Below are 13,417 nucleotides of genomic sequence, written 5' to 3'. Positions count from 1 at the left end.
ATGAGTTTCATAAGAAAAAAAGTGTTCCGATATATATCAGCACAGTAAAACTGTTCTGATATATATCGGAACACTTTTTCTCTATTGAGGTCCTATCAAGGGAGTATAATTTTTTCCTTTCAAAGAAAAGATGATTTTAGCTCCAATTTACAGTTCACAGAGAAAGAATATATATATCGCAACACTTTTTTTCTTACAATGGCAAGGTCCTATGGAGGGAGTATTATTTTTTCCTGCCAATGAAAACATGATTTTATTTCAAATTTATTGTTCACGGAGATAGAGTGATCACAAATACCTGCATGTATAAAGTAAAAGAATAAATAAACTAGAATATTTCGAAGATTCGATATTTATCATTATCTCTAAATGAACATCAGAAATACATGATTGTCATGAAATATGAAATTCAAAGTTTTCTTAAATGTTTCTTAAAACTGAAAAGCGCTAAAAAAGTATCCGCTATGTGCTATTTTGCTGAAATGTATCTGCTATGGCACTATAATGTATGTGCTACGGGTAGGTAAATTATATAATCATTATGAACAACAATTCCAACACACTGTTACAACAGTTCTCGTACGATATTAAAACTGAAAAGTGCATCCAGAGAATGAGTGATTTCCAGAAAATAAACCCTTAGAACTTGGATCACTGCGTTTATTATCCACTGACTCGTCGTTATCCTTTAGAACACTTTCAGCATTTTTCTCATTGACCGTTTCACACTGTGCCTTGATTGTCGTCTGCGGTGGATTTAGTGTGTTTGAAATTTCTTTCAACATTGCGGGGGACGGTTTTTGGTATTTCCTAACCCCGGTAGTGGATCTGTGGCCAGTTCGTTTCATAATCTCTTCCTCGGGAATTCCTCCTTGGTAGAGTGTTGTGGCACACGTTTTCTTACCACAATGGTTTGTGTATCTACCTTCTAAACCTGCAGACGAACAAATGTCTTTCATGAAAGTTTTTAACTTATTAATTCCAACAACTTGTTCCCCGTAACGCAAGTGTCCCTCGGATTTGTTTAAAGGCCGCCGATAAAATGGACCCGAAAGCCCCAATGCATTCAGATACTGCTCATAAAAGTCAACAATTCCACTATTTTCATCATAATGTCTTATAATTTTTGGTTCAATACGCCTGTGTTTTAATCCTCCATTGTACGTGTTACTGTTTGTACCTTTAAATTCTATGTAACGACCATTTTCGTCACTCCCGATTGCAAATTGGTTACAGTTTAATGTTCGGTGTTCATCCAAAGCCCTTAATCCGAAAAATTTACAGTTATAGAAATACATGGTATGCTGAAGAGCAACAGATGAACTGTTCCCAAATACACCTTTAGACCACAAAATCTTTTCATCTTCTTCATTGACTGGTTTTGCCTCCCTCTGACCAATACCTAACCCATCCTTTGTCAGCTTTTTCATCTGAGCATCTAGTACCTCGCGGAACCTCGCGTATCGTGCATTCGTCTCATCCAAGAAGTTTTTATCATAGATGCCAGAAGATCGGAGATTTCTCAAGAGTCCACAGGCAATATTATATAGCGATCCAGGTGGGTAGGGGGAACCATCCTGCTTTCTTGCTTCTACCACAAAACTGCAAGTATAAAAACATACTAGTTAATGTTGTACTCTCCATGAATTCAAAAATCTAAAAAGAATTGCACAATATATCAATGTGGCATTGTGCTCACTGCTACAAGTAGACACCATTGTTTATAAATTATATGACTGAAAACTTGTTGAAAAAGACGTTAAATCCGAACACACACACACACACTAAGATTTTACCAGTTACAAATCTAAATCGACATGGCCGTCGATTTATTTGACTAACAACGTACATTTTCATGCAAAAATGTTGAAAACTTTCTGAAAAGTACCAGTTTTCGAAATTGTAATTTTGCCTATTTTTATAATTGGAAAACTACATTTTTACGCCATTAAACATGAAAAGTGATTCTTAAAAGCTATTTTAATCACCATCGGATACCTTTATTCAGGAATGTCTAGTTTAAAACTATCTTGCAAAGCAAAGCTCTATTAAGGATGAGTTAGATACAACTGTATTTAGAAATATATATCCTAAGAATGCCATTTTTAGTGACCACAAAAATATTTTTCAACAACATTTGGAGTTCATTCAGCAAAAACTAGAAACTGTTGGGCTAGTTCGAAATATCCAGTCTACAGTGAATAGGCTCCAATTTATATAGAATGCAGTCGCAGCCAAATCTCAAAGCGTTTGCAACTGATCTCGTCACTTCAACAAACCTGTATAATTCACAATGCTACATCTTGATTGCATTTTAATTGAAACAAAGGTACATGTGCTTTTTGACTTACCGTGAAAGGTGTGTGTTGATATCGCATTCCTCGAGTGGTGGAATTTCCTCTCCGTCCAGTTTCCGAACGGATCTCCAAGCCTCAAATACAGAGGTGGCCCAATTTGTACTCCTCTCAGTGTTACCCGATTTCTGGTCCTTGATCAGTGCGTCAAAATCTTCAGTTTTGGTAGTTTTTCCAAAGCGATTTTCACAATGTGTATCCACACCTAACAGTTCACAATTTTCTCCAGTCGGTAGTTTCAACGTAAAACTACCGAAAAAGTCTGCACTGGTACAATCCTCTACAAGATTTTTAAACTGAGAATCTGACAAGTCAAACGATTCCTTGTTTTCAAATAAATCCAGAGCTTGCGACAACACTATATCGTCTTCTTGCATACTTTCAATCTCGTCAAGAACCTGAGATAAAAATATGTCCTGTCCATCATCTAATTTTAAATCGGAATCCGACATATTTTGATTTTTTATACTCCGTTTTTGTTGTTTTTTTACGTTGTTTTATTTCTGATAGCTTATTCGCGTTTACGTAGCTATACAGCATGAGATATCGCACTGAAATGAAAAATATTACTTGGGCGCTGAAGCAAATTAGACTCCGAGATAAGCGTTTGGCCAATGAAATGCAAAGAGTAAATACAAATGTAGAAATCTGTTGGATACTTTTACCTGGGGAACACATTTTCTAAAACAGAACGTTTCTGGGTTTGAGTCAGTGAGGTGCAGAAAGGGAATCATAAGTGTAAAAATAATTATAAAAATTAATTTTAAATGATAGATCTATAAACGAAAATAATAAATTAATTGAAATGATAGAACTATGCGATAAAACAGTTATAATATGTGATGCTCGTGTGTTACGAGGATATATCAGAGCTAGGGGTTCATCTCGGTATATTTCTCTTCACATATCTGTCTCGGCCTAACGGCCTCGACGATATGTGCAGAGAAAAATACCCTCGATGTACCCCTAGCTCTGATATATCCTGGTAACACACTCTCACACATACTATAACTATTACTTAACAAGTGTTCATTTGTGAAGCTGACTCTATGGACAGTCTACTTTTTGCATACTAAACGGAGAAATAAACTCATTTTTTATCTATTAAAAAAATCTTAGCTATCATTATTTATTTTCATTTTTATGCGCAGCTGCAAGATAATTGTAGTATTCCAACATATAACAAACAATTATGAATAAGATGTGTAATATGTCAGACAGGGTGTGACCTAAGGTTCTCATGCAATCTAATGTTAACAATGCTATATATCTTCTTTATCGATACAGAAAGTCTGAAGCGAAAATATTAATTAATGCATGCTCTACACGTGTTTTCTGTGTACATGACGCCTATTGTTCGCGGTATATTTCTTAACCAATATTTATCTGGTTACGTACTGTTTGCTTACCGCTGCCTGTCGTCGGCTGTATGTTATGTCGTGTGCGGATGCATTAGTCTTGCTCGCAGTAGCCATCGCGTGCGCACGTGAAAACTTTCGAGCGTGCATCGGAGGATTAATGAGTGTATGCATTATGGAGTTTCTACAAATATGAGCAATGTCTATTGTATTTTTTGTGTCTTTACGTTTAGAAGCAAATGGGACGTATATATACATACAAACGTTGTTGTCGAACAATAACCAACGATTAACCTATAATATCAATACGAATACATTAATTAGTAAATTAGGAACGATTATAGTTTACTAAGTTTCTATTACACATTAAGACAACCATTTAGTTGATATTTCGAAAGCAACTATTCAAATTTTCGAAGTTTCGGAATGTGTGTTCGAACCGGTTAATGGTACCTGCCACATATGATTTGCATATATAGTACTCTTTTGTCGTAACAACAGATCAATGAACACTGAAACTGACAAAAACCACGCACGCACGCAGCTCTATCGCTCGATTCATCAACATGATCGCTTGCCTCCGGGCAAAACAATTTTTTAATAAGTAATGATATATCGATGACGTGATAAAAGATAAATTACAGTGTAGCAGTGCAGATCACCAGGTAATGTATATAAGAAATTCGCGTACTTTTCTTTGTGCTTGTTCCGCTACTCATATTTGATAAAAGGGCCACCGAATTTCCTGATTTCTAATAACTGGGCTATTAACACTTCATTTGTGGAATATTTCAGATGGAAAACCTCTACAAGAAGCTCTGTCCTGACATTTGTGGGCTCAAACTGTGTTGAGCGATCGATACCTTCAACACTAGACCACTACTCTACTCAGTTTGCTTAATCCAATATTGTTCGAATATATGGTTCAAATATATTAATTCTAGTTTATTATACTGTGTTTTTTAACAAAGTTTCTAAATATGCGTTTTATGTGTAACAGTTTGAAAATTTGCAACAAGTTCGGGAATATTATGTCCACATTTCTGTACCATTCAAGGCCATTTCAATTAATATATCGTAACTACAACGAGTTGATGCTAAATTTTAGATGTAGTGATAAAATAAAACAAAAGAGGTTAGTATCATTAGTGGGGAAAAATAAAAAAAACAACGCTGCTATAGAAATATAGAGTATGACAAGCACGTCCTTTGATATTAGGAGGACAATAAAACACCAAAAAGCAATGCTTATTGGTTAAGGATTACTGTCAGCGTTTGGTAAGCGGGTGTTATACAACTTATAGAATATATACTTCATCAGTAAAGGTGGAAAAGGATTAAGTGTCAAAATTGAAAACTTTGTTGTTGCTTTTACTTGATACTGTACTTACGGAATGACGAAGTGATCGGAAATGAACAAGTTATGTGATCTCTAGAAAAAAATGTAGAAAAGAGGGAACCTTTTCACCACATTTACCAACAATTTTGATATATTGTCACGGGCAATATGTATGCAGCGCTCTACTATAATTGCTTTAAAGGCTGTCCTGACTTAATTAAGCTCTTTGCAGCATTTTTAAGATAGATCTGATAACACCTTACCGTAATGTATTACCAAAACATGATCATATTTAAGCAAACATATCCAATAGTTTGAAATTTATCAGTCTTAAGAATGAAAATCATAAGTTGTTTTATGTGTAGATATTCGCATTTTGCATCTTAATTTTACGAGGGGCTCGTTCAAATCATCTAATAAATAAATCTTTTCTGTATTTGTTCTGCTAGATTATCAATAACCATAATTAGGCTACAATTCGGAAAAAAACGTCAAAACATAATATTTAGAAAAGTCTTATCACTTTCTGAGATTTCCAAAATGCTTTATAAGATGGCTTTGTTTTGTTTTATTCGTTTTTGATTGTTAACGTTGCGCTATGTGATAATTGTTCTTTCAAGCAATTGCTAATCAATAATAGGCTTTGTAAAATCCGAATAAATTAAGACGAGATTAAATTTTAGTTGATGGTTGAATAAAATTTATTTATAATAATATTGTATTTTTTTTAATTAGAACATTAATTCAAAATCTGGATACTGGTTTTGGAACAAGTCTAGATACTGATCGATGTTTTGTGTTTGTTTATTTTATTTTTTTTTATTTTAAATTAAAATTTTACTTTGTGAGCAACATTTGACGACATTTTTATTTTTATTATTATGATTAATTTTTGTCTTTGTCTAATACAAGCCAGAATAATCTACAAGGACACATGCTGTGTTCACCATTGACTTACACATAGAACACCCAAAGAACATATGCCACAGCAATGAACTCTTTATGCCTTTTTGCTTTTATTAATAAACATGCATCATTAATTGATAGACATGCACCATCATTTTAACTTCACATAATGTGAGTAATTGATTGATTTCAAGAAAACAAGGCAGTCTGAAAGACAGCTAAATCCCCCACCACTGCTATGGATAGTGAAAGGGTAAAACTTTGATTTTAGCTGTGACCTTGACCTTGAACTGACATGGCTGATTCATGAATTCTGCACAACGTCTTGATGAGGTGATCATTTGACCAAAGTTTCATGAAAATCCTTCAAGGGGTTTAGGAGATACAGATCTGAAACCTTTGACCTTCAGTTGTGACCTTGACCTTGAGTTGACATGGCTGACTCATGAGTTCTTGATGAGGTGATCATTTGACCCAAGTTTGATGAAAATCCTTCAAGGGGTTAAGAAGCTACAGAGTGGACACCAAATGGAAGGCTCAAACCTTTGACCCTTAGTTGTGACCTTGACCTTGAGCTGGCATGGTTGACTCATAATATCTTCACATCGTTCTGATGAGGTAATCATTTGACCCAAGTTTTATAAAATTCCTTCAAGGGGTTTAGGAGATATAGAGCGGACACGAAATGGTAGGCTCAAACCTTTGAACTTCAGTTGTGACCTTGACCTTGAGCCGACATGGCTGAGTCATAATTTCTGCACATCGCCTTGATAAGATGATCGATTGACCCAAGTTTGATGAAAATCCTTCAAGGGGTTTAGGAGATATAGAGCGGACAAAAAATGGAAGGCTCAAAAATTTGACCCTAAGTTGTGACCTTGACCTTGAGCCGGCATGACTGACGTATGGGTTCTGCACATCGTCTTGATGAGGTGATCATTTGACCCAAGTTTTATAAAATTCCTTGAAGGGGTTGATGAGATATAGAGCGGACACAAAATGGAAGGCTCAAACATTTGACCTTGAGTTGTGACCTTGACCTTGAGCCAGCATGGCTGACTCATGGGTTCTGCACATCGTCTTGATGAGGTGATCATTTGGCCCAAGTTTGATAAAATTCCTTCAAGGAGTTTAGGGGATATAGAGCGGACACAAAAATGGCAGGCTAAACATTTGACCTTGAGTTGTGACCTTGGCCTTGAACCGACAGAAGGACGGACGCAGACCATTCCAATAATCATGTAAAGAAATTCAGACGCCGTGTTTCTTACTTATCGCTGTTAATCTAATGATACTGCTACTTCGCTGGGTGATGTTTTACGAAAATTATATTGGCCTTGCAGTGACAGGTTGCCCTCCTTATGTAGAAAAGTATCATTTTCTACATTTATTCAACAGTGTATATCTTTTTGTCAACCTAATAACGTCACTTTTATAAATGCCTAAATAAACATATCTTTTTATAACGTATATATTGCTAGTATTACCTAAATGAATTGTTTACCTATTGCTTGTAAAGATTGCTTCCATTTGTGATTTTATTTTGACAAAATTGCGCGTATGCCGGCGTTTCTTTGATATAATATTATTCCTTTCATTTTTAATCAATTTGTCTCATTCACGTGCCACAGATGGTTTTAAAATATTTTATTCTATTTCTTGTGCAGCATGGACTTTTTCCTGGTCTGTTGCCCTATAATAGAATATTTCTCATTATATTTTTTATCTTATGCATTATGGCAAACTAGATATATTCAAATTGGTCTTTTCCGAAAAGCAAAGACATAAAGACATATCCACCAAAGTATACTATAGAATCTGTTTCTATAAATGGCTGATTGAATTTTATTTGATGACGGTGTTGATGATAATAACGAAAATGATGCAATCCCTATAATATGAATAAACTTTAAATTTGATTGTTAATGTTACTGTTATATAATTATGATGGTTAAATCTATCAGTGATAGCTTTCTACTATTTTAGTATAATGTAAATAGTATTTATTCTTGTAATGTCACCCTATACAAGGTACACTACGATTATACATTTTCGTATCTCATGACATATTGCATATCACCCCCCCCCCCCTCCCCCCACCCCCCACGACACGATTGTGACATAAGAAGTTCTACATCTGTTCCATTACATACGAATTATTTCAGGGCCAGACGGTAGAAAATAACATTTCAAAAACATAATTATGATAAAAAATCATATTGACATAAGTGTAAGACCGTAAAACACATTTTTATCTCAACAAGCGAATTCAGTTAGCTCAATTATAATACAGCGGTGTCGTCATAAATGTATGACATTAAGTATGACGTAATAATGATGTGACATCAAATAAAATTTATGCTTGTAACTCGCAACACAGGGTTAACTTACGAAATTTGATTATTCTGTTCAAAAATAAGGTGCGAGCTGTTAGATAACTAGTTTATGAATACTTCTCAAATTTAAAATAAAAATGGAACAAATAACTATATGTTCACTTGGCTATACAACACCTTCTAACCATGGGAGTAAATTGTAACTGCTTATGATCCGACTGACGTATTACGCTGAAAATGTAGTGCTGTAAAATACCAATTATTTGCGTTATTATAATCGAAATAATAAATATGTTCCAATCGTTTTATCAGTAAATAAATTATGAGCAGTCGTTCGGATGCGAATAATTAACCCACTACCCGCTACGTACTCGTGATTTGATTAATTCGCACCCAAACTTCTGCCCATATTTTATTAACTGATAAAACATAGGAACAAAATTATTATTTCTTAAACAAAATCGTGTGATATGCATGAACTGAAGTATAAAATAGGAAAGATCGGTGATTTTTCCAAACATTTATGCAAATATTTATAACCCCCATGCACCCACCCCCACTCACAAAAAAATAAACAAATAAATATAATAAAATAAAATAATGGGGACAGTTTCCAGTTACTGTGAGAAAAATGTTTAGTGCTTTTAAAGCCAAAGCAAACAATATTTATTTTCAGCTAATTCTAACTTGTAATGTGGTCGAAATATGCACAGCCAAAAACGACGTTGAATGTTAAACAATGAGTTTAATTACAAATTATCATAAAAGTCAATAAAACATGTGTGAGTGGTCGAGGAGGAATGAGGTCGGCACCGCACTTACTTTTTTGGAGAAAGAAAAAGCATCTGCCTATAAATCTGCTACACAATTTTTGAAAAATACCGACATTTTTTGCCAACCAAAAGCTTTTGTAGTTTTCCAGGAACGCTGATCAATGGATTCGAATCGAGTGAAAATCTAACTGAAATAAGGTGTGATAAGGTACGATTTATATTGTTTAAATAGTATTTTTCTCGAAACATTCATGACTATAATCACTACTTATAAAAAAAATACTATAGGTTTCTGCTCTATATCAGTCTGCTGCTAAATGGAATTCAAAATATCCTCAAAATATTCTCAAAACTCAATTTTGATATGCATGATAACGTCAAGTGCCTAATATCAATGGAGAACGTTCACTGCGTTATGAACACATCATTGAAGGGGTTACATACCAGTATTTATGGTTACACAAAACATTTTATAGTTTTCTAGGAATGCTTGCCACTTAAATCGAGGGAAAATCTAACTGAAATAAAGTTTGAAAATGTTCAGTTTATTTTACTTAATTAGTAATTTTCTGGAAATATTCATGACTATAAACATATATATAATATACTCTCATCATACACATCATTGTAGGGGTTCATACATTCTCGTTTCAGAAGTTAACTTATTCATTACGTACTACAGTGGTTAAAGCAGAAAGACCAAATTAGTTCTTTTTTTTCTAGCAACTACAGTGTAACAAACGGCATTCTTGTATATCTTACGTTATGCAAATGTATGTGAATAGTTATATTACATTTCATGGAATAGCCTTGAAATAATATATAATATAACTCTGGGAAAGTGTAATTCAATAGCATGACTTTATCTTGAGAACATGCTGAACTAATGGAATGCATGACCGGAACTTTACGAAATGTGTATTGCAAAATATTCGAATAATCGGCAAATTTACACTTTTTATTTTTTTTATCAACAGTAGCTTCACAGTATAACATATTTGTATTAATATATCATTTGTATAAGTATGAACGGGGTTGACAATAATTTACAATCGCAAAGGTGAAGTAGTTTTTGATTCGAAGTTATGTTCTGGTGTACCAAACATGTATAATTAGCAGCATCTACAACTAAGCAAAAACTACGACCATGGGACATTTTTCACTTTTATTACTGGGAGCTGATCAAAGAGCTAATGGTACGAAAGCTTTCACACAACATCTGGCAAACAAACCTCACGATTTACCACGAATGATAAATCATTGAAAGTAGTGAAAGAATTTTCAACATAAGCTTAAAAATGAGAATAATATTCAGCATTTAAATATATGATCAAAATGGCGACCTTTTTGTTACCATTGCAACAAGAAAGGCACCCAAAATCTATATGAAATTAATCCATATAAAATGTAATTTGTTAAATAAAAAAAACTCAGCAGTGTGTTATTGGGTCATAAACACACTAAACTGGCTATCCTTAGGATCAGCAATTGGTTTTTAAAGCTTAAATTGCCATATAGCTTTTTTAATAATGGTCCGATTTTTAAATATTCTGTCAGCATTATGAAAGGCTAATAGAGGGCTTTTAACTTATTTGCAAGCATCCCTTGCCCTTTAATATTTTGTTGATTTAAAACTGTATGTAAGTTGGCAACCACTAGAATATATGCACACACACACACACACACACACACAATGCTTTAATTTGTGGTGATACATTTTCTAGTTCAGTATAATGTCAGGATACTGTCAAACTTACTTTCGTACTTTTAAAGTTATATAACTAGTTTCCTCCTGAAACGAGACGTTATAAACCCTTACAATAATGTGTCTTTACAGCACCGAAGCTGAACCCATAATATTCGGGCTCTGGACTTTACAATGAAATTAAAACTGAGCTATGACAAATATTTGAACTTATTAGCATCTGGCAGATATCAGTAGAAGTATATATAAAAAGAAACTTATAGTTCATGACAAAAAAATAAATATACGCGCGAATCTTTCGAGAAAAATACAATTCAGGAATGCACTGTAACTTATCGTTTAAATTTAGCTACTGATTTCCTCGATTCGATTCCCGTCAACGGCATCCGAAAAGATTATAGCCTGTTCATTGTCAGGTTAAAAACACAATATCTTGGAAAAACTTACCTGTTCATGCAGTGCCGCCATTTCCGTTGTTTAGCTAAGGTTCAATGCGATTCCCTCTTGATATTTTTGTATTGGTATTCAACAGTTTGCAGCAAATCTTTTTATTCTTGAAGAATCTGTAAAAAGGGCAAGGTGACATAAACATTGTGTTTATATGAGGTTTCCAACCAAAAAGGTACAATTAAACAAATGTTCTACATTTTGCTTCGACCTTGCACTTTCATAGTTGCCTATGAATTCTGTCAGAAATGTTTCGCTGACTTTGAAATAGTAGCGTCGATATAGAAATGATTTCTGAATTATCATAGATTGCACCGTCCGTAGGCTGTATACAAATAAATATGTTTTCATACGTTTTGGTGCTTAAGTATTACTATATTGAACGCTACCTGTGCAATGTTTGATAGTTGATTAACTGGCTGTTTGATTTTCTTTTCACAAAACTGGTCTTTTTTTTTATATTTCAGTATTTTTTAGCTTCTTATCAGTAATTGTGGCACTGTTATACTTTCAACGAAGGAAATACCATCCTCCTGCAGTAAAGGAATATCAGGTAAGTTCAAAAGTAAACCGACATTTAAATTGGAGTATGCTTTAATAAGTCAGTATCATTTTAATAGTTTTAAAACAGAACTTGGATTCCTGTAGTTTGTAATGTTTACAAGTCTGTATTTAACACTATAGACAGGCTCATAATTGTTCGCTTACACCAGGCTTTCTCTTAAGCGCATATACCGTTTATCTTTTGTAAAGACACGAGTTTACTTTGGCAATTGTTTTAGAGGAGTGAAATGCTACATCATGCCGAACCTGCAGACATATAAGATTATTTATGGATCCCTGTTTCCTGCTACACATAAAATATGAAATAGAAGGTTGCCAAATATAACCCTTTTTTGCATGTGACAGATGCAGATCTCATCTAAGCTAAGAACATTAGTGTGAGAAATATATCGTATTAGGAAAGAAACAAAGACAAAAATCAAGCAGGGAATGTCACGTACCGAAAACACAGCCTCCCTAAAAAGAAATCCAACGCACGCAGACCTGCACACACACACACACCACACGCACAAACAAACACACACACACACACACACACACACACACACACACACACACACACACACACACACTCGCACACAAAGTTTTAGAACCAAAAACTTGTATACACAATGCCTTTTCAGAAGACAGAGCAACAAGAGTTACACCCTTAAGAGCCCGACAAAACAGGCAAAAAGACAGATATCAAAACAGTTCAGTCCCGGTAGGATTTAAAAATCTGCTTATTATAGAGTCATTCCGCTCTTCCGTCAGACAAAATCAAGGAGGCAAGCGTAGTGTCAAACTGTAAACGGGTTGAACACTAAACATGCGGTATGTCTGAAAACAGTTGGGTAGTAATCTTTTTTAATAAAATGTGTTATAATTTATCAAATGAAGTGGGAAATTACTATGACCAAAGATCTTACGAAGTTTGTAAACCACATCCCCATAAAATACGGGTTTAGAAATACCTTCTCGCAGACAGAACATGCAGCTTTAAATTCAAAATTTGGCTTAAATAATAAAGGTTCACTTGCACAAAGAAACTAAACCATCGTCAACATATCATCTATTTCAATTTCTTTTTCTTTTAATTGTTTATTTTACCCCATGATGTACATCATACAAGCAAAAATAATGACGTTTACATAATGCATATACAATGTTACCAGCATGTTTAATATATCATGTAGGCGTCTACTCCTATTACTTCATTTTGACATGTTTATGCTGATTAATGTTTTTCATGTTTGTTTAATGTCTATCCAGAAATTCTTTTGAAATCATATCTCAATTTCACACCAACCTCTCAAAGCCACATGCTCATACAAACAACCTCCAACATAATCATACACACACTCACTCATATTCATTTATATATATGAGATATCAGCAGATATAGTGTTTCATATTTACTTTGGATATAAATCTGTCACAGACTAATCAACATGTTTTAGGAGGAATTTATGGTATGTTGTTATTTGTAGAGGGAATCTTTTCCATTTATAGTAATATTCATTTAGTTTGTCATGTTGTATCGCTATTAACTAATCGTTAAAATTTTATGTTGTAAGGTAAAATAGTTTTATTGATTTTATTTTCGTAAATAAAATATTTTGCTGCTACAATTTCCAAAATTATGTTCATTTGATT

At 34.0% G+C, this 13,417-nt stretch overlaps 1 protein-coding gene across 1 annotated transcript; it reads right to left on the bottom strand.

Moving 5' to 3' along the window:
* Window positions 1-546: 546 nt before the first annotated feature.
* On the bottom strand, window positions 547-2,886 carry LOC128554566 (uncharacterized protein KIAA1958 homolog). Its single transcript, XM_053535834.1, has 2 exons — window positions 2,352-2,886; window positions 547-1,602 (listed from the first exon to the last, which is right to left on the bottom strand). Exons 1-2 carry the CDS (start codon window positions 2,804-2,806, stop codon window positions 588-590), a joined length of 1,470 nt encoding a protein of 489 aa, XP_053391809.1. The 5' UTR covers window positions 2,807-2,886; the 3' UTR covers window positions 547-587.
* Between the last annotated feature and the right edge of the window lie 10,531 nt (window positions 2,887-13,417).

The sequence above is a fragment of the Mercenaria mercenaria genome, unplaced genomic scaffold, assembly GCF_021730395.1.
Source record: "Mercenaria mercenaria strain notata unplaced genomic scaffold, MADL_Memer_1 contig_533, whole genome shotgun sequence".
Lineage (NCBI taxonomy): Eukaryota > Metazoa > Mollusca > Bivalvia > Venerida > Veneridae > Mercenaria > Mercenaria mercenaria.
The sequence above is the reverse complement of the archived record's forward strand: the minus strand, read 5'-3'. Positions and strand labels throughout refer to the sequence as shown.